The 25173-nt window shown below is 60.9% G+C and overlaps 1 protein-coding gene across 3 annotated transcripts; it reads left to right on the forward strand.

The window, feature by feature from the left end:
• The first annotated feature begins 20181 nt into the window (after positions 1-20181).
• Positions 20182-24707, forward strand: SAMD1 (sterile alpha motif domain containing 1). Of its 3 annotated transcripts, XM_056510508.1 has the most exons (5): positions 20182-20734; positions 22519-22801; positions 23217-23310; positions 23767-23878; positions 24458-24707. In XM_056510508.1, exons 1-5 carry the CDS (start codon positions 20204-20206, stop codon positions 24620-24622), a joined length of 1185 nt encoding a protein of 394 aa, XP_056366483.1. In that variant the 5' UTR covers positions 20182-20203; the 3' UTR covers positions 24623-24707. The 3 variants fall into 3 exon arrangements, with proteins under 3 accessions (XP_056366483.1, XP_056366485.1, XP_056366484.1); XM_056510510.1 differs by lacking the exon at positions 23217-23310 and having other exon boundaries at positions 24458-24571; XM_056510509.1 differs by lacking the exons at positions 23217-23310; positions 24458-24707 and adding an exon at positions 24160-24243.
• The last annotated feature ends 466 nt before the right edge of the window (positions 24708-25173 follow it).

Consider the following 25173-nt stretch of genomic DNA (forward strand, 5'->3'; position numbering starts at 1 on the left):
CCTGAGTGACCCTGAGTGACCACTGACCCCTGAGTGACCCTGAGTGACCACTGACCACGGAGTAACCACTGAGTGACCACTGAGTGACCCTGAGTCACCCCTGACTGACCCTGACTGACCCTGACTGACCCTGAGTGACCTCAGCTGGCCCAAACTTCCCCAAACTGTCCTTGATTGATCCCCACTGTCCCAAACTGACCCCAAATGACCCAAACTGACCCAGACTGACCCAAACTGACCCTGACTGACCCAGACTGACCCTGACTGACCCAAACTGACCCCAAATGACCCAAACTGACCCTGATTGACCCAAACTGACTCCAAATGACCCAAACTGACCCCAAATGACCCCAAACTGACCCTGATTGACCCTCCAAGCTCTCAACAGACGCAAACTGACCCTGACTGACGCAATCTGACCCCAAATGACCCCAAATGACCCAAACTAACCCAAACTGACCCAAACTGACCCCAACTGACCCCAACTTGCCCAAACTGACCCTGATCCCCAAAACTGCCCCTCCTGGGGGGGGATTTTTCGGGGGGCTCTGATTTGGGGATTCTTTGGGGGATTTGAGGGACTGGGGAGGTCCCCCCAAAATTGCCCCTGCCCCCCCAGTTGAGGGGGTCGTGAGGGAGGGACCCCAAATTCTGAGGTTTAGGGACACCTCAGGGGGGTCCCCAGGGGTTTTAGGGGTCCCAGGATGTTCTGGGGGGTCCTGGGGACCCCCGAGGGGACAATGGGGGGGTCTGGGGGCCCCCCAAATTTAATGGAGGAGGGGAGGGAGAAACAAGGGGGGGGTTTAGGGGGGGAGGGGAAGGGGGGGAGGGGGAGAGGATTTGGGGGTTCAGGGAAGTGGGGGAGGAGCCTGAAGGAATTTGGGGAGGCCCAGAGGGAATTTGGGGTGTGGGGGAGGGGGTGGGGGGAGTGGGACGGGCTTGGGGTGGGGGAGGAGGAGGAGGATTTTGGGGGGCAGGATCAGAATTTGGGGTCACTTCGGGGGATTTTGGGGTGCGGGGATTTTGGGGGGTCTGGGATGGGTTTGGGGGTTCGGGGGGGGTTGGGAAGGTTTTAGGGGGGGTTGGGGGAGTCAAGAGGGTTTTGGGGGGGTCAGGAAGATTTTGGGGTGTCTGGGGAGGTCAGAGAAGTTTGGGGTGTCTGGGGAGGGTCGGGGAGGATTTTGGGGGGGTCAGGTGGGGTCAGGTGGGTTTTGGGGGCTCTGGGGGGGGTCGGGGAGGTTTTGGGGGTCGGGGGGGCCGGAGCGGGGGGGTCCGTGTTACCTTTTTGTTCCACTTCTATTTTTAGCACCGGAAGAAAAGGCGGGAAAGAGCGGGGGGAGGGGCGGGGGGTGGGGGAGGGGTGGGGGTGGGGGAGGGGTCAGACGGGCGGGGGGGGAGGGGAGGGGGAGGGGAAGGGGGAGGGGCGAGAGAGGAGACAAAGAGAAAAGAGATTAAACGGCTCCGGCCCCCCCCAAGCCCGGGGGGACCCCGAGAGACCCCGGGACCCCCAACCCTGAGGGGGAGGGGCCGGGATGGACACACGGACACACGGACAGACGGACACACGGACACGGGATGGACACATGGATGGATACAGGGACGCACGGACATGCGGACACACGGACAGGGGATGGACACAGGATGGACAGATGGACACAGGGATGGACACGGGATGGACACACGGACATAGTGATGGACAGATGGACACAAGGGTGGACATGGGGATGGACACAGGGATGGACACAGGATGGACACAGGGATGGACATGGGATGGACACAGGGATGGGCACGGGGATGGACACGGGATGGACAGATGGACACAGGGATGGACAAACAGACATGGGATGGACAGACAGACATGGGATGGAAATGGGTGGACATGGAGGGATCAAGGGATGGACAGAGGGACAGATGGACAGAGGGATGGACGGAGGTGACAGGGGACAGGAGACAGGTGGACAGATGGGAATGACGGACAGAGGGACAGGGGGACAGAGGGACAGAAAAGGGGAAGGGTCGATGGGGGGCAGGATGGACAGATGGAGCCGTGGAGGGACAGACAGACAGACACAGAAAGGGGGGGATGAGGATGGTCTGGATGGGGGTGACAGAGGTGATGGATGGACAGACGGACACAGGGACAGATGGACAGATGGACACAGGGATAGATGGACAGATGCACACACGGACACAGGGACAGATGGACACAGGGATAGATGGACAGATGGACACAGGGATAGATGGACAGATGCACACATGGACACAGGGACAGATGGACTCAGGGACAGATGGACACACGGACAGACAGACTCACAGATGGGGGGCTTGGGGCTCCCCTCCCCCACACTCCTGCGCCCCTCAGGGGGGGTCGGACACCCCCCCCCCGCCCCTCCCACCCCCCGGCCCTGGAGGGAGAGAGAAGCGACGGCGATGGGGGAGGGGCGGCCCGGGGGGGGGGAGGGGCGGCCGGGGGGTCCCGGCTCCAGGGGGGGGTCCGGGAGGTCCCTCCCGGCGCCTCGGCGTCACCTGCAAAGGAAAGAGGCGCCCCCGCCCCTCCCCCAACCCCCCCAGACCCCCAAAAACACCCCACCCCCCCCTCCCCCACGGCACCAGCAGGGACCCGCCTGGGCTGGGAGTGCTGGGTTCTAGGTGTGTTCTTGGCATGTTCTAGTTGTGCTCTAGGTGTGTTCCGTGTTCTGGGTGTGATCTGGGTGTTGTTCAGGTGTTCTGGTTTTTCTAGGTGTGTCCTAGATGTGTTCTGCGTGTGTCCCGTGTTCTAGGTGTGTTCTTGGCATGTTCTGTGTGTGCTGGGTGTTCTGTGTTCCAGGCGTGTTCTGCGTTCTAGGTGTGTCCTAGTTGTGTTCTGGGTGTGCTGTGTTCTAGGTTTGTTCTGGGTGTGCAACTGGAATCTTTTGGGTGTGTTCTAGGTACGTTCCTAGGTGTGTGCCTGGCTTGTTCTGAGTGTTCTGGCTGTGTTCCGGTGTGTTCTAGACGTGTCCTAGGTGTGTTCTAGGTGAGTTCTGAGTGCTCTGGGTGTGTTCTATGTGTGTACCTGTTTTGAGTGTGTTCTTGGTGCATTCTAGGTGTGTTCTGGGTGTCTGCCTGACGTGTTCTTGGCATGTGTATGTTCTGGGTGTTCTGAGTGTGTTCTAGGTGTGCTCTGTATGTGTCCTGTGTGTTCTGGGTGTGTTCTGGGTGTTCTGAGTTCTGAGTGTGTTCTAGGTGTGCTCTGTATGTGTTCTGGGTGTTCTGGGTGTGTTCTGGGTGTTCTGAGTGTGTGCCTGTGTCTCAGGTTGGAACACAGGATGTGCCCAGAAATGTGAATTCTGTCCCCATCTGCTGCAGCCGGGTGGGGCAGTGACCCTCATCACTGTGGGGATATCTCCTGTTAATGGGCCAGGTGTCAAAAACCAGCTGGGGCAATTATCTTTATCTTTCCTTTACCATCTTTACCATCTTTATCATCTTTATCTTTATCTTTATCTTTATCTTTATCTTTATCTTTATCTTTATCTTTATATCATCTTTTTATCTTTATCTTTTTATATTTATCTTTTTGTTTTTATCTTTTTGTCTTTATCTGTCTTTATCTTATCTTTATCATCTTTCTACACCTATCCTTCCTCAGATATCTCCTGTTAATGGGCCAGGTGTTAAAAAACAGGTGGGGCAATTATCTTTATCTTTATCTTTATCTTATCTTTATCTTTATCTTTATCTTTATCTTTATCTTTATCTTTATCTTTATCTTTATCTTTATCTTTATCTTTATCTTATCTTATCTTTATCTTAATCATCTTTATCTTTATCTTTCCCACAACCCATCCTCCCTCCAGGAGATATCTCCTGTTAATGGGCCAGGTGTTAAAACCAGCTGTGGCAGTGATTCTTATCTCTGGGGATATCTCCTGCTCATGGGCCATCTTTAAACCAGCTGGGCAATCATCTTTATCTTCCCACAGCCCATCCTCCCTCCAGGAGATATCTCCTGTTCATGGCCACTGAGTCCCAGGGCATGACTGATAAAATTCCATCATCCCACTGGGAGATGCTCCAGCCAGGGGAGGAGCCAAGCCTTTCCTACCCAGATAAAAACTGACATTTTGGACACCAAGGCACCTTCTTTCCACTGGATTCCAGAGGAAAGCCAGACCTTTCCACATCATCCCTGGAGCTTCAGAGGAAACTGCCCCTTCTCCAGGAGCACTGCTCCAGCTGAACCACATCTGCCCCTGCAGGAGGATGCAGCCACCATTGAATGGGACTGTGCCAACACCCTGACTGACTGACGGGTGTCAGCTTGGATTCTGACTCTGGCAGGGCTGGGATTGTTCTGTGTAATACTGCATTTCTAGTTTAATTTTCCTAGTAAAGAACTGTTATTCCTAATTCCCATAACTTTGCCTGAGAACCCCTTAATTTCAAAATTATAATAATTTGGAGGGAAGGGGGTTTCCATTCTCCATTTCAAAGAGAAACTCCTGCATTTCTTGGCAGACACCTGTCCTCCAAACCAGGACAGCCCGGCTGGTTTGTCTGGAGTGTGTTCTTGGCACGTTCTGTGTGTTCTGGGTGTGTTCTGAGCGTTCTTGAGTGTTCTGGGCGTGTTCTGAGTCACTGGAGCCTCAGCATGTTCTTGGCGTTCCTGGTGTGTTCCTGGTGTGTTCCCAGTGAGTTCTCACCATGTTCTAGGTGTGTCCCAGGTGTGTCCTGTGTTCTGGGTGTGTCCCAGGTGTGTTCCTGCTGTGTAACCAGTGACTTGTTTAATGAGCAATGAGCAATTAGTGTGTGATGTTCACCAGCTGTGCCCAGATGTGTTCTGGGTGTGTACAGGTGTGTCTCAGGTGTGCCCAGGTGTGTCTCAGGTGTAACCAGGTGTGTACAGGTGTGTCCCAGGTGTGCCCAGGTGAGCCCTTGACTCTGTCAGCCCCCCAGGCTGGCACTGAGTGCAGATTTGCCGTGTTCTTGCCCTGGTTTTTGCCTGGCTTTGCATATTTTTGTCTCTTTTTGCGTGTTTTTGGTGATTTCTGCCCACTTTTGCCTGTTTTTTCATGTTTTTGTCTGGTTTTTGTGTGGTTTTGCCTATTTTTGACTGTTCGTACCAGGTTTTGCCTGCTTTGTGTGGGTTTGCCTGTTTGTCCATGTTTTTGTCTGTTTTGCTGGGATGATTTTTCCCTGTTTTCCCTGTTTCTGTGTGTTTGCTGTCCCTGCCGTGTTTTTGCTGTGATTTTCTCCTGTTTCTGTGTGGTTTTCCATGTTTCTGTGCTTTCCCTGCCCCTGCTGTGTCCCTGCCGTGTTCCTACTTGTCTTGGTGGTTTTTCCCTGTTTTTGCTGCTATTTTTTGGGTGGTTTTCCCTGTTTCTGTGTTTTCCCTGTCCCTGCCGTGTCTCTGTGATTTTTCCCTGGTTTTGCTCTAACTTTTCCCTGTTTTCCCTGTCCCTGCCGTGTTTCTACTTGTCTTGGTGATTTTCCCTGTTTTTCCCTGTTTTTGCTGCGATTTTTTGGGTGTTTTTCCCTGGTCCTGTGCTTTCCCTGTCTCGCTGCCCCTGGCGGGTCCCGGCGTCGGTGCCGTGTCCCGCCCGGTCCCGCCCGGTCCCGCCCAGTCCCGCCGTGTCCGGCCCGGTCCCGGCCGCTCCTCGGCGGCTCCGGCGGCGGCTGCAAAGCAAAGCTGGGGGAGGGGCCGGGGGGAATTTTGGGGGGTCCCGCGACGGCGCCTGGGGAGAGACGGGGTCACCCCGACACCCCCCCCCGGGACCCCCAGGTCAGACAGAGCCCCCCAATGGGGGTTGGGGGTCACAGGGGGGTCCAGAACTGGGGCGGGGGGGGGGGGGGGGGGAGGTCACACCCCGGCCTGGGAGGGACAAACGCGACAGAGGGGGACCCCAGGGGGGCCCAACCCCCACACACACACCTGGGGGCTCCCTGAGACCCCCCCCAAATCCCAACCCACCCCCACCTCCAAAGATGCCTGGGTGTGCCCAGGGTTGGGGGTCCTGGGGGGCTGCGGGGTCCCCGTGGGGTCCCTTGGGTGCTGTGGGGCGGGACCTGGGGGTCCCCGTGGGGTTCCTGAGGGGTCCCTTGGGTGCTGTCGGGCGGGACTTGGGAGGCACCCAGGGGTCCCCGTGGGGTCCCTTGGGTGCTGTGGGGTGGGACTCCCCGGGTGCACCTCTGGGTGCTGTGGGACTGGGTCTATAGGTCAGGGTCTATAGGGCAGGGCCTATAGGGTACAGCTATGGGACAGAATAGGGGCTGTGGGGAAGAGCTGTGGGGCAGGGTAGGATCTATGGGGCAGATTCAGATCTATGGGGCAGATTTGGGATCTGTGGGGCAGGATTAGGATCTATGGGGCAGATTTGGGATCTGTGGGGCAGGAGGGATCTGTGGGGCAGGATCTATGGGCGGGATCTGTGAGGCAGAGCTGTGGGGCAGGATCTATGGGGCAGCACTCACTGCAGGGCACGCAGTTGTACTGCACCTCCAGGTATTTGTAGGTGCTGGGGCAGGATCCATGGGGCAGGATCTATGGGGCAGGATCTATGGGGCAGGATCTATGGGGCAGGATCTATGGGGCAGCACTCACTGTAGGGCACGCAGTCGTACTGCACCTCCAGGTATTTGTAGGTGCCCGGGCAGGGGTCGGGGAAGGCGTCGGAACCGGCGACCACCACGCACTGAGTGCGGTTATTGCACCTGCGGGGACAGGGGACAGTCAGGGACAGGGGACATGGGGACACGGCAGGGACATGGGGACACATCAGGGACATGGGGACAGTCAGGGACAGGGGACAGTCAGGAACAGGGGACAGTCAGGGACAGGGGACATGGGGACACATCAGGGACATGGGGACACGGGGACAAGGCAGGGACACGGCAGGGACATAGGGGGGGACACGGTGGGACATGGGGACAGCAGGGACACAGACACTGGGGGATGTGAGGGGACCTGAAGGGATGAGGAGATAGTGAGGAAATACTGGGGGACACTTGGGGACACTGGGAGACAGCAGGGACACCAGGGGACACAGGGGGACACGTGGGGACAGCAGGGGAAGATGGGGGACAGGGACAGATGGGGGATGTGGGGACACAGAGGACGTGGAGCTGGGGACATGGGGATATGGAGGGACAGCAGGACAGCGGGGACACACAGGGCACAGGGGACATGAGGGACAGCAGGGACACAGGACAGGGCATTTGGGGACACAGCACTCAGGTGCCACCACCGATGTCCCTGGGGGGGACAGCGCCCACTGTGGGGACACGGGGACATCCTCGAGCTGTGCCACCCTGTGCTGTCCCCATGCTGCCCCCAGCGCCACCCACCCCACGTGTCCCCCACCCTCCGTGTCCCCGTGTACCCCCTAAGTCACCACTGGGCCACATCCCCGACCTCCCCCGTGTCCCCCCCCGTGTCCCCTCTGTGCAGGGCCAGGACCAGGTCCCCAGTGCCCCACATTGTCCCCATGTCCCAGCGCTGTCCCTGTGTCCCCACAATGTCCCCATGTCCCTGTCCCTACATCACCTGCCTGTCCCTGTGTCCGAATGGTCATTGCTGTGTCCCCTGTCACCTGCCTGTCCACAATGTCCCCTCAATGTCCCCTCAATGTCCCCCCAGTGTCCCCAATGCCCTCCAATGCCCCCAATGTCCCCCATGTCCCCAATGTCCCCAATATCCCCACTGCCCTATTGTCCTCAGTGTCCCCCAATATCCCAAATATCCCCAATGTCCCCAATATTCCCCCAATGTCCCCAGGTCCCCCACTGTTCCCAATGTCCCCCCTGTCCCCAATGCCCCAAATGTCTCAAATGTCCCCAGTGCCCCCAATATCTCCAATATCCCTAATGTCCCCAATGTCCCCACTGTCCCCAATGTCCCAATGCCCCCAATATCCCCAATGTCCCCAATGCCCCCAATGCCCGCCCTGTCCCGCTGTCCCCCTGTCCCCGTGTCACCTCTGGGCCATGATGGGGTGTGCCTGGGGCAGGTAGCACTGCACGTTCGCCATCTGCCCGGGGTCGGCGTCGCAGATCTTGTCGTCGGTGCGCCCGTAGTTGGCGTCGGCCACCAGCACCACGTCACTGCCGGGGCAGCGCAGCTCCAGCGGGTACCCCTCGCACGCCAGCTCCCGGCGCGCCAGCCCGAACGGCAGCGCGCCCCGGATCAGCCCTGGGGGCACAGCGGGGTCAGGGACCCCAAAAACGGGGTCAGGGAACCCCAAAACCCCACAGCTCCAGTGGGAACCCCTCACCAGCTCCCGGCGCACCAGCCCGAACGGCAGCGCGCCCCGGATCAGCCCTGGGGGCAGGGAACCCCCAAAACGGGGTCAGGGAACCCCAAAAACGGGGTCAGGGAACCCCAAAAACACCCGGGGTACCCCAATCCCTCCACACCAGATCCTGCTGTGCCAGCCCGAACAGGAGCGACCCGGGGTCAACCCTTGGGGCACAGAACCCCAAAATGGGGTCAGGGAGCCCCAAATATGATCAGGGAACCCCAAATGGGGTCAGGGAACCCCAAAAACACCCGGGGTACCCCAATCCCTCCACACCGGATTGTGCTGTGCCAGCCCGAACGGCAGCGCTCCCCGGATCAGCCCTGGGGGCAGGGGGGGCAGAACCCCAAAAACGGGGTTAGAAACCCCAAAAACGGGGTCAGGGAACCCCAAAAATGGGGTCAGGGAACCCCAAAAACACCCGGGGTACCCCAATCCCTCCACACCAGACCCTGCTGTGCCAGCACCAATCGAAGAACCCCTTGGATCAGCCCTGGGAGCACAGAGAACCCCAAAAATGGGGTCAGGGAACCCCCAAGACAGGGTCAGGGAACCCCAAAAATGGGGTCAGGGAACCCCAAAACACCCGGGGTACCCCAATCCCTCCACACCAGATCCTGCTGTGCCAGCCTGAACAGGAGCAACCCTTGGGGCACAGAAAACCCCAAAATAGGGTCATGGAACCCCAAATGGGGTCATGGAACCCCAAATGGGGTCAGGGAGCCCCAAAATGGGGTCAGGGAGCCCCAGATAGAGTAATCCACACCTCAGCACCCCAAACCCCCCCGGGGTGCCCTCACCCCACTTCCCCAACCCAGGGGTGCCCCTCACCCCTGATCCCAACGGGCCGGGAAAAAAGGGGGAGCCCAGATCAGCCCTGGGGGTCAAGGAACCCCAAAATAGGGTGGAGGAACCCCAAACGGTGTCAGTGAACCCCAAAATAGGGTCAAGAAGCCCCAAACGGGTCCCTGCACCCCCAAATCGGGTCCTGCTCAGCCCTTGGGGCGCAGGGACCAGCGGGGCCCCGAACCCCAAATCAGGGACCCTGGGCACCCCCAGACCTGCAGCCCCCACCCCAAACCCCAACACCTGGATCCCCAGTCCTGAACACCTGGGACCCCAAATCCTGAACACCTGGGACCTCCAGTCCCAAATTTCTGGGATCCTCAATCCCTGACACCCAGGACCCCAAATCCCAAATATTTGGGATCCTCAGTCTCAGACAGCTGAGACTCCCAAATCCCTGATACCTGGGACCCCAAATTCTGAACATTTGGGATCCCCGAATACTGAACACCAGGAATTCCCAATCCTGAACACCTGGGATCCCAAATTCCAAACACCTGGAACCCAAAATCCCAAATATTTGGGATCCCCAGTCTTCCATACCTGGGACCCCAAATCCCAAACACCCGGGACCCCAAATTCTGAACATTTGGGACCCCCAGTCCCAAACATGTGGATCCCCCAATCTCAAACACCTGGACCCCAAATTCCAGACAGCTGGATCTGCCCAAACACAATCCTGAAATCCAGGGTCCCCCCAAAATCTGGGATCTGCCCGATCCCAGATCCTTTGTCCCCCAAAAATCCGGCCCCTCTGTGATCCCAGGTCCCCCCAAAATCCAGAATCTCCCAAATCCCACATCCCAGGTCCCGCCAAAACCTGGGATCTCCCATATCCATTGTAACAAAAAACCCGGATCTCCCTCAGCCCAGATCCCCCAAAATCCGAGATCCCCGTTCCCGGGATCAACCCGGATTTCCCAAACCCCAGATCCGGGACGCCCCAAAACCCAGGATTTCCCAAATCCGCAATTCTGGGACACCCCAAAAGTTGGAGCAGCCCTTGCCCAGCCCTTCACAGACCCACGGGGAGCCTCGCACGCCCTTTACTCGCCCTTTACTCGCCCTTTACTCACCCTTTACACGCCCTTTACTCGCCCTTTCGCCCTGTACACACCCTTTACAAGCCCTTTACACACCCTTTACGCGCCCTTTACTCACCCTTTACACGCCCTTTACTCACCCTTTACGTGCCCTTTACTCACCCTTTACTCGCCCTTTACACACCCTTTACTCGCCCTTTACACGCCCTTTACTCGCCCTTTACACGCCCTTTACTCGCCCTTTACTCACCCTTTACACACCCTTTACACACCCTTTACTCGCCCTTTACACGCCCTTTACTCGCCCTTTACACTCCCTTTACACTCCCTTTACACACCCTTTACGCGCCCTTTACACGCCCTTTACACACCCTTTACTCACCCTTTACACGCCCTTTACTCGCCCTTTACTCACCCTTTACACTCCCTTTACACACCCTTTACTCGCCCTTTACACTCCCTTTACACACCCTATACACACCCTGTACTCGCCCTTTACACGCCCTTTACTCACCCTTTACACACCCTTTACACGCCCTTTACACACCCTTTACATGCCCTTTACTCGCCCTTTACACGCCCTTTACACACCCTTTACTCGCCCTTTACACACCCTTTACTCGCCCTTTACACACCCTTTACTCACCCTTTACACAGCCTTTACACACCCTTTACTCACCCTTTACTCGCCCTTTACACACCCTTTACTCGCCCTTTACACACCCTTTACACGCCCTTTACACACCCTTTACTCACCCTTTACACACCCTTTACTCACCCTTTACACACCCTTTACTCGCCCTTTACACACCCTTTACTCGCCCTTTTCACACCCTTTACTCGCCCTTTACACACCCTTTACTCGCCCTTTACACAGCCTTTACACACCCTTTACTCACCCTTTACTCGCCCTTTACACACCCTTTACTCGCCCTTTTCACACCCTTTACTCGCCCTTTTCACACCCTTTACTCGCCCTTTTCACACCCTTTTCACACCCTTTACTCACCCTTTACACGCCCTTTACTCACCCTTTACACACCCTTTACTCGCCCTTTACACACCCTTTACTCGCCCTTTACACACCCTTTACTCACCCTTTACTCGCCCTTTACTCACCCTTTACACACCCTTTACACACCCTTTACTCGCCCTTTACACACCCTTTACACCCCCTTTACACACCCTTTACTCGCCCTTTACACACCCTTTACTCGCCCTTTACTCACCCTTTACACACTCTTTACTCACCCTTTACACACTCTTTACTCACCCTTTACACGCCCTTTACTCGCCCTTTACACACCCTTTACACACCCTTTACTCGCCCTTTACACACCCTTTACACACCCTTTACACGTCCTTTACACACCCTTTACTCACCCTTTACTCACCCTTTACACACCCTTTACTCACCCTTTACTCACCCTTTACACACCCTTTACTCACCCTTTACTCGCCCTTTACACACCCTTTACTCGCCCTTTACACACCCTTTATACCCCCTTTATACCCCCTTTACTCGCCCTTTACTCACCCTTTACACACTCTTTACTCGCCCTTTACTCGCCCTTTACACACCCTTTACACCCCCTTTACACACCCTTTACTCGCCCTTTACACACCCTTTACTCGCCCTTTACTCACCCTTTACACACTCTTTACTCACCCTTTACACACCCTTTACTCGCCCTTTACACACCCTTTACACGTCCTTTACACACCCTTTACTCACCCTTTACTCACCCTTTACACACCCTTTACTCACCCTTTACTCGCCCTTTACACACCCTTTACTCACCCTTTGCACACTCTTTACTCGCCCTTTACTCGCCCTTTACACACCCTTTATACGCCCTTTACACACCCTTTACTCGCCCTTTACTCACTCTTTACACACCCTTTACTCGCCCTTTACTCACTCTTTACACACCCTTTACTCGCCCTTTACTCACTCTTTACACACCCTTTACACGCCCTTTACTCACCCTTTAAACGCCCTTTACACGCCCCTTACTCGCCCTTTACTCGCCCTTTACTCGCCCTTTACTCACCCTTTACACACTCTTTACTCGCCCTTTACACACCCTTTACACACCCTTTACACACCCTTTACACGCCCTTTACTCGCCCTTTACTCGCCCCTGGGCACATCTGGGCTGTTGCACACCCCTGCACACCCCAGGGCGCCTGGCTCACCCCGCACACGCCCCTCGCACACCCGTCACTCTCCCCTCGCACACCCCTTGCACACCCCTGGGAACTCCGGAGCCTCGCACACGCCCCTTGCACTCCCGTCATTCTCCCCTCGCACACGCCCCTTGCACACCCGTCACTCTCCCCTCGCACACCCGTCACTCTCCCTTTGCACACCTGTCACTCTCCCCTCGCACACGCCCCTTGCACACCCGTCGGACCCTCCTGCACGCATCTTACACACCCTTGGAGTGTCGCACACCCCTGGGCAGCTCTGGGGTGTTGCACACCCTTGCACACCTGTCACACTCCCCTTGCACACCTGTCACACTCCCCTTGCACACCCCTGGGCAGCTCTGGGGTGTTGCACACCCTTGCACACCTGTCACACTCCCCTTGCACACCCCTGGGCAGCCTGGGGGGTGTCAAGACCTTGCACACCCACGGGCACCTCTGGAGCCTCGCACACCTGTCACGGTGCCCTTGCACACCTGTCAGGCTGCCTTTGCACACCTGTCAGGCTGTCTTTGCACACCTGTCACGGTGCCCTTGCACACCTGTCAGGCTGTCTTTGCACACCTGTCACGGTGCCCTTGCACACCTGTCACGGTGCCCTTGCACACCTGTCAGGCTGCCTTTGCACACCCTTCACACGCCCCAGGGCACACCCGAGCCCCCGCACACCCTCTGCGCACCTCGGGGGTGTTGCACACCTGGAGCACCCCTCACACCCCCAGGCTCCCCCTCGCACACCCCTGGGCACACCCGGGCACGTCTGGGACGTTGCACACCTGCCACACTCCCGGGCACACCCGTTACACACCCCCAGGCACACCTGGCACACCTGTCACACCTGTCACACCTGCCTAACCTGTCACACCTGGAGCACCTGTCACACCTGGAGCATTGCACACCTGTCACACCTGTCACGCCTGTCACACCTGTCACATCTGTCACACCTGTCACACCTGTCACACCTGTCACACCTGTCACGCCTGTCACACCTGTCACACCTGCCACACGTGTCGCACGTGTCACGCCTGAAGCACTGCACACCTGTCACACCTGTCACACCTGTCACGCCTGTCACACCTGTCACACCTGTCACACCTGTCACACCTGTCACGCCTGTCACCCCTGTCACGCCTGTCACACCTGGAGCATTGCACACCTGGCACACCTGCCACACCTGTCACGCCTGTCACACCTGTCACGCCTGTCACACCTGTCACACCTGGAGCATTGCACACCTGTCACACCTGTCACACCTGGAGCATTGCACACCTGTCACACCTGTCACGCCTGTCACACCTGTCGCACCTGTCACACCTGGCACACCTGGCACACCTGTCACGCCTGTCACACGTGTCGCACGTGTCACGCCTGAAGCACTGCACATCTGTCACACCCGTCACACCTGTCACACCTGTCACACCTGTCACACCTGTCACACCTGTCACATCTGTCACACTTGTCACACCTGGAGCATTGCACACCTGTCACACCTGTCACACCTGTCACACCTGCCACACCTGCCACACCTGCCACACCTGTCACACCTGTCACACCTGTCACACCTGTCACACCTGTCACGCCTGTCACGCCTGTCACGCCTGTCACACCTGTCACACCTGTCACACCTGTCACACCTGTCATGCCTGTCACACCTGTCGCACCTGTCGCGCCTGTCACACCTGTCGCACCTGTCGCCCCCGCCGCCCCTCCCCCTTACCGTGCGCCCCCGGGCTCAGCAGCAGCAGCAGCAGCAGCGGCAGCGGGCGGGGGGAGGGGCGCGCCATGGCGGGGGAGGGGCGCGGGGACCCCCCAACCTCAGCGGGGGGCGGCGAGCTGGGGGGAGAAACGGGGGAGGGGTCACGGGGGGGTCCCCAAAATCACAGCGAGTGGGGGAGGGGCTGGGGCAATGCGGGGGGTTAATGGGGGGGGGTGAATTAATTGGGGGGGGTAAATCAATGATTTGGGTTAAATTAATGGGGGGTGAACAAAATGAGGGGGATAAATTAATGATGGGGGGTGAATTAATGAGGGGGATTAAATTAATGACGGGGGTAAATTAATAGGGGGATACACTTAATGAGGAGGTTAAATGAGAGTGGGATAATTTAATTAGGGGGTTGAATTAATGATGGGGGCTAAATTAATGCATGATGGGGGTTAAATTAATGAGGGGGGTTAAATTAATGAGCGGGGTTGAATTAATGTGGGGGCTTAAATTAATTAGGGGGTAAAATTAATGAGGGGGGATAATTTAATTAGGGGGTTAAATTAATTAGGGGGGTTAAATAAATGAATGATGGGGGTTAAATTAATGAGGGGGGTTAAATTAATTAGGGGGGATAAATTAATGAGGGAGGTTAAATTGACGAGGGGGGTTACATTGCTGGGGGGTAAAATTAAGACAGGGGGTTTAAATTGATGGGGGTAAAATTAATGAGAGGGGGATAAATTAATGAGCAGGTTTAAATTAATGAGGGGGTAAATTAAGACGGGGGTTTAAATTAATGGGGAGGTGAAATTGATGAGGAGGTGAATTAATCAGGGGGAGGGGGACCCCGCTGTCCTGAGCCCCCCAATCCTCTGCTCCCCCTCCAACCCCCTCCCCAAATCCGGGGGGCTCTGACGTTCCGTCCCCCCTCCCCCCCACCCCGGGACCATCTGCTCCCCCAAATCCCGCCGGGATCGGAATCCCGCGCCCCCAGACCCGCGGCTCGGCGGCCCCGGGGGGGTCAGAGCCGATTATCCCCCCCCCAATTCCCCCCAGGACCCCCGGCCCCCCCTCACCCCGCGCAGGGGCCGATGCGGCCGCGGTGCATTGTGGGAAGCTCAGCCCCGGGTTGCCAGGGGCGACGGCGCCGCGGTGCATTGTGGGAGAATCCCCCCATCACCCCCCCACACACACCCAGAATGATGGGGGGGGGCGCAGCGCCATCCCAGAATGCACCGCGGCCGCCACAGCCCCCCCCCCCCCTTCCCTCCCCCCCCGAAATTCCACCCCCCCCTTGGGGAAACAGGCGGGGGCGGCCCCCCCCCAAAAAAAACCCACCCCCACCCCTGCCTCAGTTTCCCCCGGGGGGGGGAACAACCCCCAGGAGGGTCCCAAATTTGAGGGGGGGGGTCGGGAGGGGCCGCACCCCTCGTTTCAAACCCCCCCACCCCCCAATTCCCGGCCCCCGCCCTGTTCCCCACCCCCCCCTTTATCCCTCGGCCCCCGCCCTGTCCCCAACCCCCCCCCCGAGCCCCCCCAAATGTCACCCCCAGCCCCCCCCGGGGACATCGCTCCCCCACCCCCCCCTTTTCACAGCCCCCCCTTTTTTTACCGCACCGCGGGTCCCCCCAATTCCCACGCCCCCTCCCCCCCAATTCTGCACCCCCCCTCCCCCGCCGGACCCACCCCAGATTTGCTGCCCCCCCTCAATTCCAAAACCCCCTCCCCATTTTAACAGAGCCCCTTTTTCTACCCCCCCTTCCGCTTTTTCACGGCCCCCCAAATTTACCGGCGCCACCCCCCCAAACCCCTCCGCACCTGCGGGGGCGGCTCCCCCACCCCCAACCCCCCCCAGACCCCCCCAGGACCCCCCCAGGACTCTCCCCAGCCCCCCCCGGACCCCCCAGACCCCCCCCCGGCCCCCGCCCCCCCCCCGGACCTGCGGGTTCAGCTCCATGCGGCGATCGCGGCGCGACCCCCCCGGAGCGCCCCCCGCCCGCGGGCTCCCCCCGGCGGCGGCCGCCGGAACCGCGGGACCCCTCCCCCCCCCCATCCCATCCCCCACACCCACAGCGCCCCCACAGCGCCCCCCCCGGTCACCGCCGGGAATGCGGGACCCCTCCCCACCCCCCATCCCATCCCCCACACCCACAGCGCCCCCCCCCGGTCACTGCTGGAACTGCGGGACCCCTCCCCCCCCCGGGACCGTCACCGCCCCTCGTGGTCACTGCTGGAACTGCAGCGGGGGCGCTGATGAGGGGCGTTAATGAGGTACCTTTAATGAGGTTCCATTAATGAGGTTCCACTAATGAGGTGCCATTAATGGGGCTCTTCGTTAAGGGGGTGTTAATGAGGGAGGGGCCTAACGAGGGGCGTTAACGAAGGTAGGTGCCAATGAGGGCGCTTAATGAGGGGGAGCATTAATGGGAATGTTAATGAAGGAGCATTAATGAGGAAGGCTAATGAGCTGACCTGGGATGGGAGGCTCCTTAAGGCAATTAACAGGCAGGCCCATCCCCCTTAATGAGTAATTAAGAGCGGCAGGATCCCTGCTAATTCCTGCCATCAGCCGTATATTAACATATGCTAATGAGCTGGGGCAATTAACAGGAGATTGTTAATTGAACGGGGATAGGAGGGAGGGTGGATGAATTGACAGGCACAAGGGACAGAGCAGGGATTATTGGCGGGGCTGGGCTCCATTAGTTTAATTAAGGGGGTTAATTAAGCAGCCCTCGTGCAAGGCTTGAGACTGGGGATGCGGGCCACGCCCCTCCTGTCAATCACGGAGAAGCCACGCCCATCATGTGTCAATCTCATTCAGCCCCGCCCCTCGGCTGTGAGTATGAATTAGCGGGGAGGAGGCGGGGCGAGACTTGGATTGACAGCAGTGCTGGCCAATGGAGAGCGGCAAGGGCGGGACTCGCTGGCCAATAAGAAGAGGCGGCTGCGCAGTGCAGCCAATCAGCGACGGGAGCGGGTAAGGGACGGGACCCGCGGGAGCAGCGGGCCCGTGAGGGGAAAGGCGGCGGGAGCGGGAGAGCGGTGAGGGGGTTATCGGGATATCGCGATAGACACTGGGATTTACACCAGGATACCGGCATAGCGGGTACCGGGCAAATCTGGAGAGCGGTGAGAGGGGCACCGGGATGTCGCGATATTGGGACATCGGGGTAGCCGAGCGCAGCGACGGAGGCTGCGCGGGACACCCGATACCGGGAGGAGGACGCAGGGGCGGGGTGAGGGGGAGGCTCCGGGGGTCCCGTCCCACTGAGCGAACCGGGGGGTGTCACCCCTTCGCCAGGGGGTGGGGTCTGGGAAAGCGGCGGGGTTGCCATGGGAACGCGTGGGGGCGTGGCCTGGCGGTGCCATTGGAACTAACGGAGGGCGTTCCGTGGGTGGGCGTGGCCTCGGCAGGGCCGTTGCCATAGGGACCGGAGGCGCGCGGGGTTGCCATGGGGACGGGCGGGGCGCTGGGAGGGGCGCGCTGAGTTGCCATGGCAATGAGGGCGTGGCTATTCAGGGGGCGTCGTCAATGCACTGTTGCCTTGGAGAACGGGGCGTGGCCTGGTGAGAGGGGCGTGGTTTGGGCAGGGCGCGGTCCCGGGGAACGGATTTGGGGGGGCCGGGGAGCGTGGCCGGGTTGGGGGACAAAAGCCGGGGTGACAGCGAGGGGACAGCGAGGGGACAGGGGGTGACAGGGGCTGACAGGGGTGACAGCAGCGATGTCCCCCGGGGGGTCCGGCTGGGGCTGGGACCCCCCGTTCCAGCTGTGGCTGCAGGCGCTGCTCTGGGCGCTGCTTTTGGGGCGCATCCTCCGCTACGGGGGATGCCAGGGCCGGGGGGAGCCCCCCGAAAACGGGGAGGGACCCTCCCAGAGTGAGCCTTGACTGGGGAGAGAGGGACAGAAGGACACCCCTAAAGGTCCCCCCGAGTCGTTTAGGGGGTCCCCTTTATTCTGGGGGGGGTCACTGTTTTGACTGGGCCGGACTGGGAGCCCCGCGACAGCTCCGGACACGGTGAGGGGGGTCCGGGGGCGATGGGGGGTGGCCTTTGTCCTTTTTGGGGTCCCCCCCCGTCCCTTCTCGTTCCTCGGGAGCCATTTGGGGTTCCCCAGTCCGTTTTGGGGGGGGGTCTGTGTGTTTTGGGGTGTCCCCTGTCCCATTTTGGGGTGCCCCCTGTCTCTTTGGGGTGTCCCCTGTCCTCATTGGGGTGTTCCCAGGGGGGTCTCGGGAGTTCCTTGAGGACTTTTGGGGGAACCCTGAGAGATTTTGGGTCCTAGGGGCGTTTGGCGGGGGGTCTCAGGGAGGATTTGGAGATCCCTGGGGGGTTTTGGGGGGGGTCCTGGAGGAGTTTTGGGGATCCCTGGGGAGTTTGGGGATCTCGGGGCTGGAGGAATTTGGGGAAGTTTTGAGGGAACTTGGGAGATTTTTCTGCCGCCTCCCCCGTCTCAGATCGTGCTGAGCTTCAAGGACCTGCAGGACCTGACCCCAGAGCACCTGGGGGGTACCTGAAGTGCACATCTGAACCCCAAAAATGCACATCTGGACACCAAAATATACAGCTGGGGGTACCTGAAATGCACACCTGGACCCCGAAAATGCACAGCTGGACCCCAGAAAGGCACATCTGGACATCAGAAATGCACAAATGGACCCTGAAAAAATACACCTGGACCCCAAAATGGACACCTGGACCCCAAAAATGCACACCTGGACCCCCCAAAAATACACCTGGACCCCAAAAAGGAAGACCTAAGCCCCAAAATATACATCTGGAGGTACCTGAAATGCACACCTGGACCCTAAATTCCTACAAACCCCATAAACCTGAACTGCACCTGAACCCCAGGGGGTTTGGGGGGTCCCAGGGCTGAGACCCCCCTGTTTTTGAGGTTTTCCCAGGGCTGTGACCCCACTTTTGGGGTTTTTGGAATGTCTCAGGACAGTGACCTCCCTCTTGTTTTAACCCCCCCAGGAAGAAGACCGACCCCCCATTTTGTCCCCAAATGTGGGTCCCCAAAACCAGGAGGGGGATCCCCGAAACCCCCTGGAAACGAGTTTGAGCCAAATCAATAAAATTCGGGTTCAAAAATCCCGTTTGGGAATTTTGGGGTCCTCCCAAAATGGGGGTTCCCGTGGGGTTAAGGGAGGGGGTACCCTTTGAAAGTGGGGGGACCCCGAGGGGTTTGGGGTGTCCCTGACTTTGGGGGGCCCTGGAATTGGGGTGACCCTTCAGTTTGGGAGGGGTTTGGGGAGCCCCTATGGGGGGACCCCATGAATTTGGGGGGACTCCAAGGGGTTGGGGGGGTCCATGATTTTGGGTGTCACCCCAATGGGTTTGGGCCGAACCTATGGATTTGGAGTGTCCCTGGTTCAGGGGGAGGCCTTGGTTTGGGGTCACCCCAATGGGTCTGGGGGGTCTCCATGGATTTGGGGTGACCCCATGGGCTTTGGGGCGGCTTCATGGCTTTAGGGTGACCCCATGGATTTTGGGGGCCTCTATGGGTTTGGGGTGACCTCATGGGTTTTGGCGGGGGCTCTATGGGTTTGGGGGGGCGCCATGGGCTCAGGGGGTCCTTGCGATTGGGGGAACCCCATTTGAGGGGGACAGGGCATCCCAGCAGTGGGAGTGGCCTCTCACAAGGGGCGTGGTCTCATTGCAGAAGGGCGTGGTCCATTCCCGGTGGGCGCGGCTTATTTCCGATGGGGCGCGGTCCTTTATGGGCGTGGCTCTGTCGGGGGTGGGCGTGGTCTCATTACCATTGTGGGCGGGGTTTCTGTCCTCTCTGGGCGTGGTCTCTGGTTCATTGTGGGCGGGGTTTCTGTCCTCTCTGGGCGTGGTCTCTGGTTCATTGTGGGCGGGGTTTCTGTCCTCTCTGGGCGTGGTCTCATTACCATTGTGGGCGGGGTTTCTGTCCTCTCTGGGCGTGGTCTCTGGTTCATTGTGGGCGGGGTTTCTGTCCGCGCCGGGCGTGGCTCCGCCCCGAGGCGCGCGCGCGCGGCGGCCGCGGCTCCTCCTCCGAGCGGGCGCGCGCGGGCGGAGCGGGGGCGGAGGAGGAGGAGGAGGAAGGGGCGCGGGAGGGGGGGGGGCCGGCGGTGCCGCGGGGGGGGGGGGCGGCCATGGCGGTGCCGCCGCCGCCGCCGCCGGGCCCCGAGCAGGCCCCGCGGTACCAGGAGTGGATCCTGGACACCATCGACTCGCTGCGTTCGCGCAAGGCGCGGCCGGACCTGGAGCGCATCTGCCGCATGGTGCGGCGGCGGCACGGCCCCGAGCCCGAGCGCACCCGCGCCGAGCTGGAGAAGCTGATCCAGCAGCGCGCCGTGCTCCGCGTCTCCTACAAGGGCAGCATCTCGTACCGCAACGCCGCCCGCGTGCAGCCGCCGCGCCGCCCGCCGCCGCCCGCCCGCCGCCCGCCGCCCGTCAGCCTCCGCGACACCGCGCGGCTGCTCGGCGGCGACGGCCGCCTCACCCGCGGCCGCCTGCAGGGCTCGGCCGCGCCCGGCGGCGCTGGGGGGGCGGCCGGGGCGGCCCCCGGGGCGGGCGGCGGCGGCGGAGCGGGCGGCGGGGCCCGGCCCGAGCGCACCCGGCTGGGCGCCATCGCCACGGCCCGCGGGGAGCGCGGGAGAGCGGCGGCGGGGAGGGCGCGGAAGGTGAGGAGGGGGCTGAGGGGAGCGGGGGGCTGAGGGGAACGGGGGTTGTGAGGAGGGGGCTGAGGGGAACGGGGGGCTGAGGGGAGCGGGGTTGTGAGGAGGGGGCTGAGGGGAGCGGGGGGCTGAGGGGAACGGGGGTTGTGAGGAGGGGGCTGAGGGGAACGGGGGGCTGAGGGGAGCGGGGTTGTGAGGAGGGGGCTGAGGGGAGCGGGGTTGTGAGGAGGGGGCTGAGGGGAGCGGGGGGCTGAGGGGAACGGGGGCTTTGGGGAACGGGGGTTGTGAGGAGGGGGCTGAGGGGAATGGGAAGGCCGCGGGTTGTGACGAGGGGTCGTGATGGGAACGGAGGTTGTGAGGAGGGGGCTGAGGGGAGCGGGGGGCGCGCTGGTTGTGAGGGGAAGCGCGGGAAGGGCGCTGGAAGCAATGGGGGTCGTGAGGGGGCACCGAGGGGCTGAGGGGACCGTGAGGGGACATCATGAGGGGCTGAGGGTGACGGGGCCCGCGAAAGGTGAGGAGGGGGACGAGAGGCCCGCGGGTTGAGGGGAAGTGCGGGAAAGGCGGTGGGAGCAATGGGGGTCGTGAGGGGGCTGAGGGAACCGTGAGGGGACATCATGAGGGGCTGAGGGGAATGGGGGTGAGGGGGCACCGGGGGTCCCTGCGGTGCGAGGGTCGTGAGGGCGAGCGCGGGAATGGCGCAGCGGGAGGGGCGGTGGTCGTGAGGGGACAGCGGGGAGGGGTCTGGGGGTCGTGAAGGGGACGAGACGTGAGGGGAAGAGGCGGGTCCGGGGACAGGGGGGTCGTGTGGGGAGCCTGAGGGGTCCGAGGGCCTGAGGGGGAGCGCGGGAAGGGCCGGGAGTTTGGGGGGGTCGTGAGGGGAACGGGGGGAAAATCAGTGAGGGGAGCGGGGAGATCCCGAGAGGAACGGGGGTGTCTCTGAGGGGACACTGGGTGGGGGGCCCGGGGGGACACTGGGGAAAGGTTTGGGGGTCGTGAGGTGACACCAGGGCCCTGAGGGGTTCGGGGGGTCTCTGAGGGGACACTGGGGAAAGGTTTGGGGGTCGTGAGGGGGCACCGGGGAGCCCTGGGGGGTTTGGGGGGGTCGTGAAGGGGAGCTGAGGGGACCCTGAGGGCATGGAGGAGACTGGGGGGGGGCTCTAGGGGGTGAAGTGGTGGGAATTTGGGATTTGGGGGTGTCCGAGGGGGACCCCTGAAAGGTTGGGGGGGACAGAGTGGGGACACGAAGGGGGATATGGACACAGAGAAAGGGGTTTGGGGGGCTGAGGGGATTTGGGGAGGGGTGCTGAGGGGATCTGGGGGGGCTGAGGGGGTTGGGACACCCTTTAGGGGACCTGGGATGGGACTGGGGACACGCTGAGGGGACAGCAGAGATCTCAGGGGGATGCTGGGGACCCCCAAAAGGACTGGGGGGGTGGGCAGGGACTTGAGGGGACCTGAGGGGGTTCTGGGGGTCACTGGAGTAGGGCAGGGGGGTTCCAGGACATGTTGGGGGGGTGACAATGACAAATGATGTGGGGACAGCAGAACTGGGGGGCCCGGCAGGACTGTGGGGGCTCCTTTTTGGGGGTGTCCTGGATTTGGCTTTCGGGACTGTGGCTGCTCTGAATTGTTTTTGGGGTGGTTGGATCAGGGTGCAGCTTTGGAACCCCGTTCTTCTGGGGGCTGTAGATTTTGGCGCCATTTTTTGGGGGGCTCACAGACTTTCGGGGGGATGTAGGGGTCCAGTTTTCGGGGTGCCATTAATTCCATCCTTTTGGGATCCCCCCCAGCCCCCCTGCAGCAGCAGCGAGGCCTCAGCACGGGAGGAGGAGGAGGAGGAGGAGGATGAGGACGAGGAAGACGAGGACGGGACGGGCTCCGAGGCCTCGGAGGAGGCGGGGCCGCCGCGGCAGCTGAACGGGGAGGGCCGGGGGGGGCCCCCCCTGCGCCCCCCGGGGCAGCCGCCCCCCGAGCGGCCCCCCCAGGCCAAGGCCTGCGCCCCGGGGGAGGGGGGCTGCCAGCACATGGCCCCCCTCAAAAAGGAGGGGGCGTTTGGGCAGCCCGACAGAGCAGGTATGGGGGGAGGGCAGGGTTTGGGGTGATGGGGGCAGTTTTGGGGTGATGGGGGCAGTTTTGGGGTGATGGGGGCAGTTTGGGGGTGATGGGGGCAGTTTGAGGTGGGGTCAGTCTGGGCTGTACGGTCAGCCCAAGGCAGGGGGTCACTTGGTGCCGGGGGTCAGTCTGGGCTGTCCCAGGGTGACCCCTCCCTGTCCCTGTCCCCTCCCTGTCCGCTCTCCATCCCCTCCCTGTCCCCTCACCTGTCCCTGTCCCCTCCCTGTCCCCTCCCTGTCACACCTGTCCCCTCCCTGTCCGCTCTCCATCCCCTCCCTGTCCCTCCCTGTCCCTCCCTGTCCCTCCCTGTCCCCTCTGACCCCTCCCTGTCCCCTCCCTGTCTGTGTCCCCTCCCCGTCCCTTCCCTGTCCCGCAGTGTCCCCGGCGCTGGCCGGCGCAGAGCCCTCGGTGCCGCTGTCCCCAGGCCGGCCGGGCCCCCAGGCCGCCGAGGGGGCGCCCTTCAGCTGCACGTGAGTCAGGGACAGTGTCCCCTCCGTGTCCCCTCCGTGTCCCCTCAGTGTCCTGCTGTCCCCATGACTGTTGTGTCCATGTCCCTGTCTGTCCCCTCTCCCTGTGACTGTGTCCCTGTGTCACCCCCTGTTGCAGTGACTGTGTTCCCACAGTGTCCCCTGTCCTCCCTGCTGTCCCCCTGCCCTCCCCAGTGTCCCAGTGACAGTGTCCCCATCCTGGTGACCATGTCTGTGTGTCCCCCCTCATGTCCCCATGTCCCCATTTCAGTGTCCCCTGTCCCCATTTCAGTGTCCCTATCCCATGTCCCTGTCCCTGTCCCCATGTCCCTGTCCCCATTTCAGTGTCCCTGTACCTGTCCCCTGTCCCTGTCCCCATGTCCCTGTCCCCATGTCCCTGTACCTGTCCCTGTCCCCAGGTCCCCTGTCCCATGTCCCATGTCCCTGTCCCTGTCCCAGGGCCGGCCGCAAGGACAAGGCCGTGGATCCGGTGGAGTGGTCAGTGCGGGACGTGGTCGAGTATTTCACTGAGGCCGGCTTCCCCGAGCAGGCTGGGGCCTTCCAGGAGCAGGTGGGACCCCCAGTGTCACCTGTGTCCCCTCAGTGTCCCCAGGGCTCCCTCTGTCACCGTGGGTGTCCCCAGGGGTGTCCCACTGTCCCTGTGTCTCTGCAGGTGTCCCCAAATGCCACATGCTCCATAGATACCCCCCATCCTCACCCTGCCCTGCTCCATCGCCTGGGGCTGCTCCAGCTGCTGTCCCCATGGCTGTCCCCTGTGTCCCCAATGTCCCCAGTGTCCCCAGGGCTGTCTCCAATGATGTCCCCAGTGATGTCCCCTGTCCCTGTCCCCAGGAGATCGACGGCAAGTCCCTGCTGCTGATGCAGAGGGCCGATGTGCTGACGGGGCTCTGTGTCCCCTGGCTGTCCCCATGTCCCCCTGTGCCATGGCTGTCCCCATGGCTGTCCCCATGGCTGTCCCCATGTCCCCAATGCTGTCCCTGTCCCCAGGAGATCGACAGCAAGTCCCTGCTGCTGATGCAGAGGGCCGACGTGCTGACCGGGCTCTGTGTCCCCATGTCCCCAATGTCCACATGTCCCCAATGGTGTCCCCTGGCTGTCCCCATGTCCCCAGTGATGTCCCTGTCCCCAGGAGATCGACGGCAAGTCCCTGCTGCTGATGCAGAGGGCCGACGTGCTGACCGGGCTCTCCATCCGCCTGGGCCCCGCCCTCAAGATCTACGAGTACCACGTGAAGCTGCTGCAGCGCAGCCACTTCCAGGACGAGGAGCCGCCCCCGGAGCCCTTCCCGGCCTGAGACCCCCCAGAAACCCGGGGGGCGCCCCCAGACCCGCGGGGGCGCCTCCCCCCCCTGCTGCTGCACACAGAGACTTTGTGGGGGGGTCTCACCCCTGTTTTTGGGGAGTCCCACCTCTGTTTTTGGGGAGTCCCACCTCTCTTGGAGGGGGTCCCGTCCCTGTCTGGGGGGGGGGGTCTTGCCTCTCTTTAGGGTCCCACCTCCAATTTGGGGGGGTCCTGCTCTTATTTGAGGGGTCCCACCTCGCTTGGAGGGGGTCTCATCTCTATTTTGGGGGGTCCCATCTCTCTTTAGGGGGGTCCCACCCCTATTTTGGGGTCCCACCCCTCTTTGGTGGGGGCACTTCTGTAGGGACACCCCCGTTTTGAGGCGTTGCCTCCCTTTTGGGGGGGCCCCACCCCTTATTTGGGGGGGGGCTTCTCTTTGGGGGTGTCATTTCTCCTTTTTGGGGGGTCTCACCCCTCTTTTGGGGGACTTCTCCTTGGGGGGGGACCCCTTTTTTAGGGGGGGTCACTTCTCTCCAGAGGGGTCTCCCCCTCTCTTTCTGGGGG

The sequence above is a fragment of the Oenanthe melanoleuca genome, chromosome 25 (genome assembly GCF_029582105.1).
Source record: "Oenanthe melanoleuca isolate GR-GAL-2019-014 chromosome 25, OMel1.0, whole genome shotgun sequence".
Taxonomy (NCBI): Eukaryota; Metazoa; Chordata; class Aves; order Passeriformes; family Muscicapidae; genus Oenanthe; species Oenanthe melanoleuca.

What these genes read in the sequence shown, in the direction of transcription:
- SAMD1 (XM_056510508.1), top strand. Translation starts at nt 20,204, where the DNA reads ATGGCGGTGCCGCCGCCGCCGCCGCCGGGCCCCGAGCAGGCCCCGCGG. An exon ending in TGGGCAGCCCGACAGAGCAG is followed by an intron (nt 22,802 to 23,216) that starts GTATGGGGGGAG and finishes CCTGTCCCGCAG; the next exon opens with TGTCCCCGGCGCTGGCCGGC. An exon ending in CTGGGGCCTTCCAGGAGCAG is followed by an intron (nt 23,879 to 24,457) that starts GTGGGACCCCCA and finishes CCCTGTCCCCAG; the next exon opens with GAGATCGACGGCAAGTCCCT.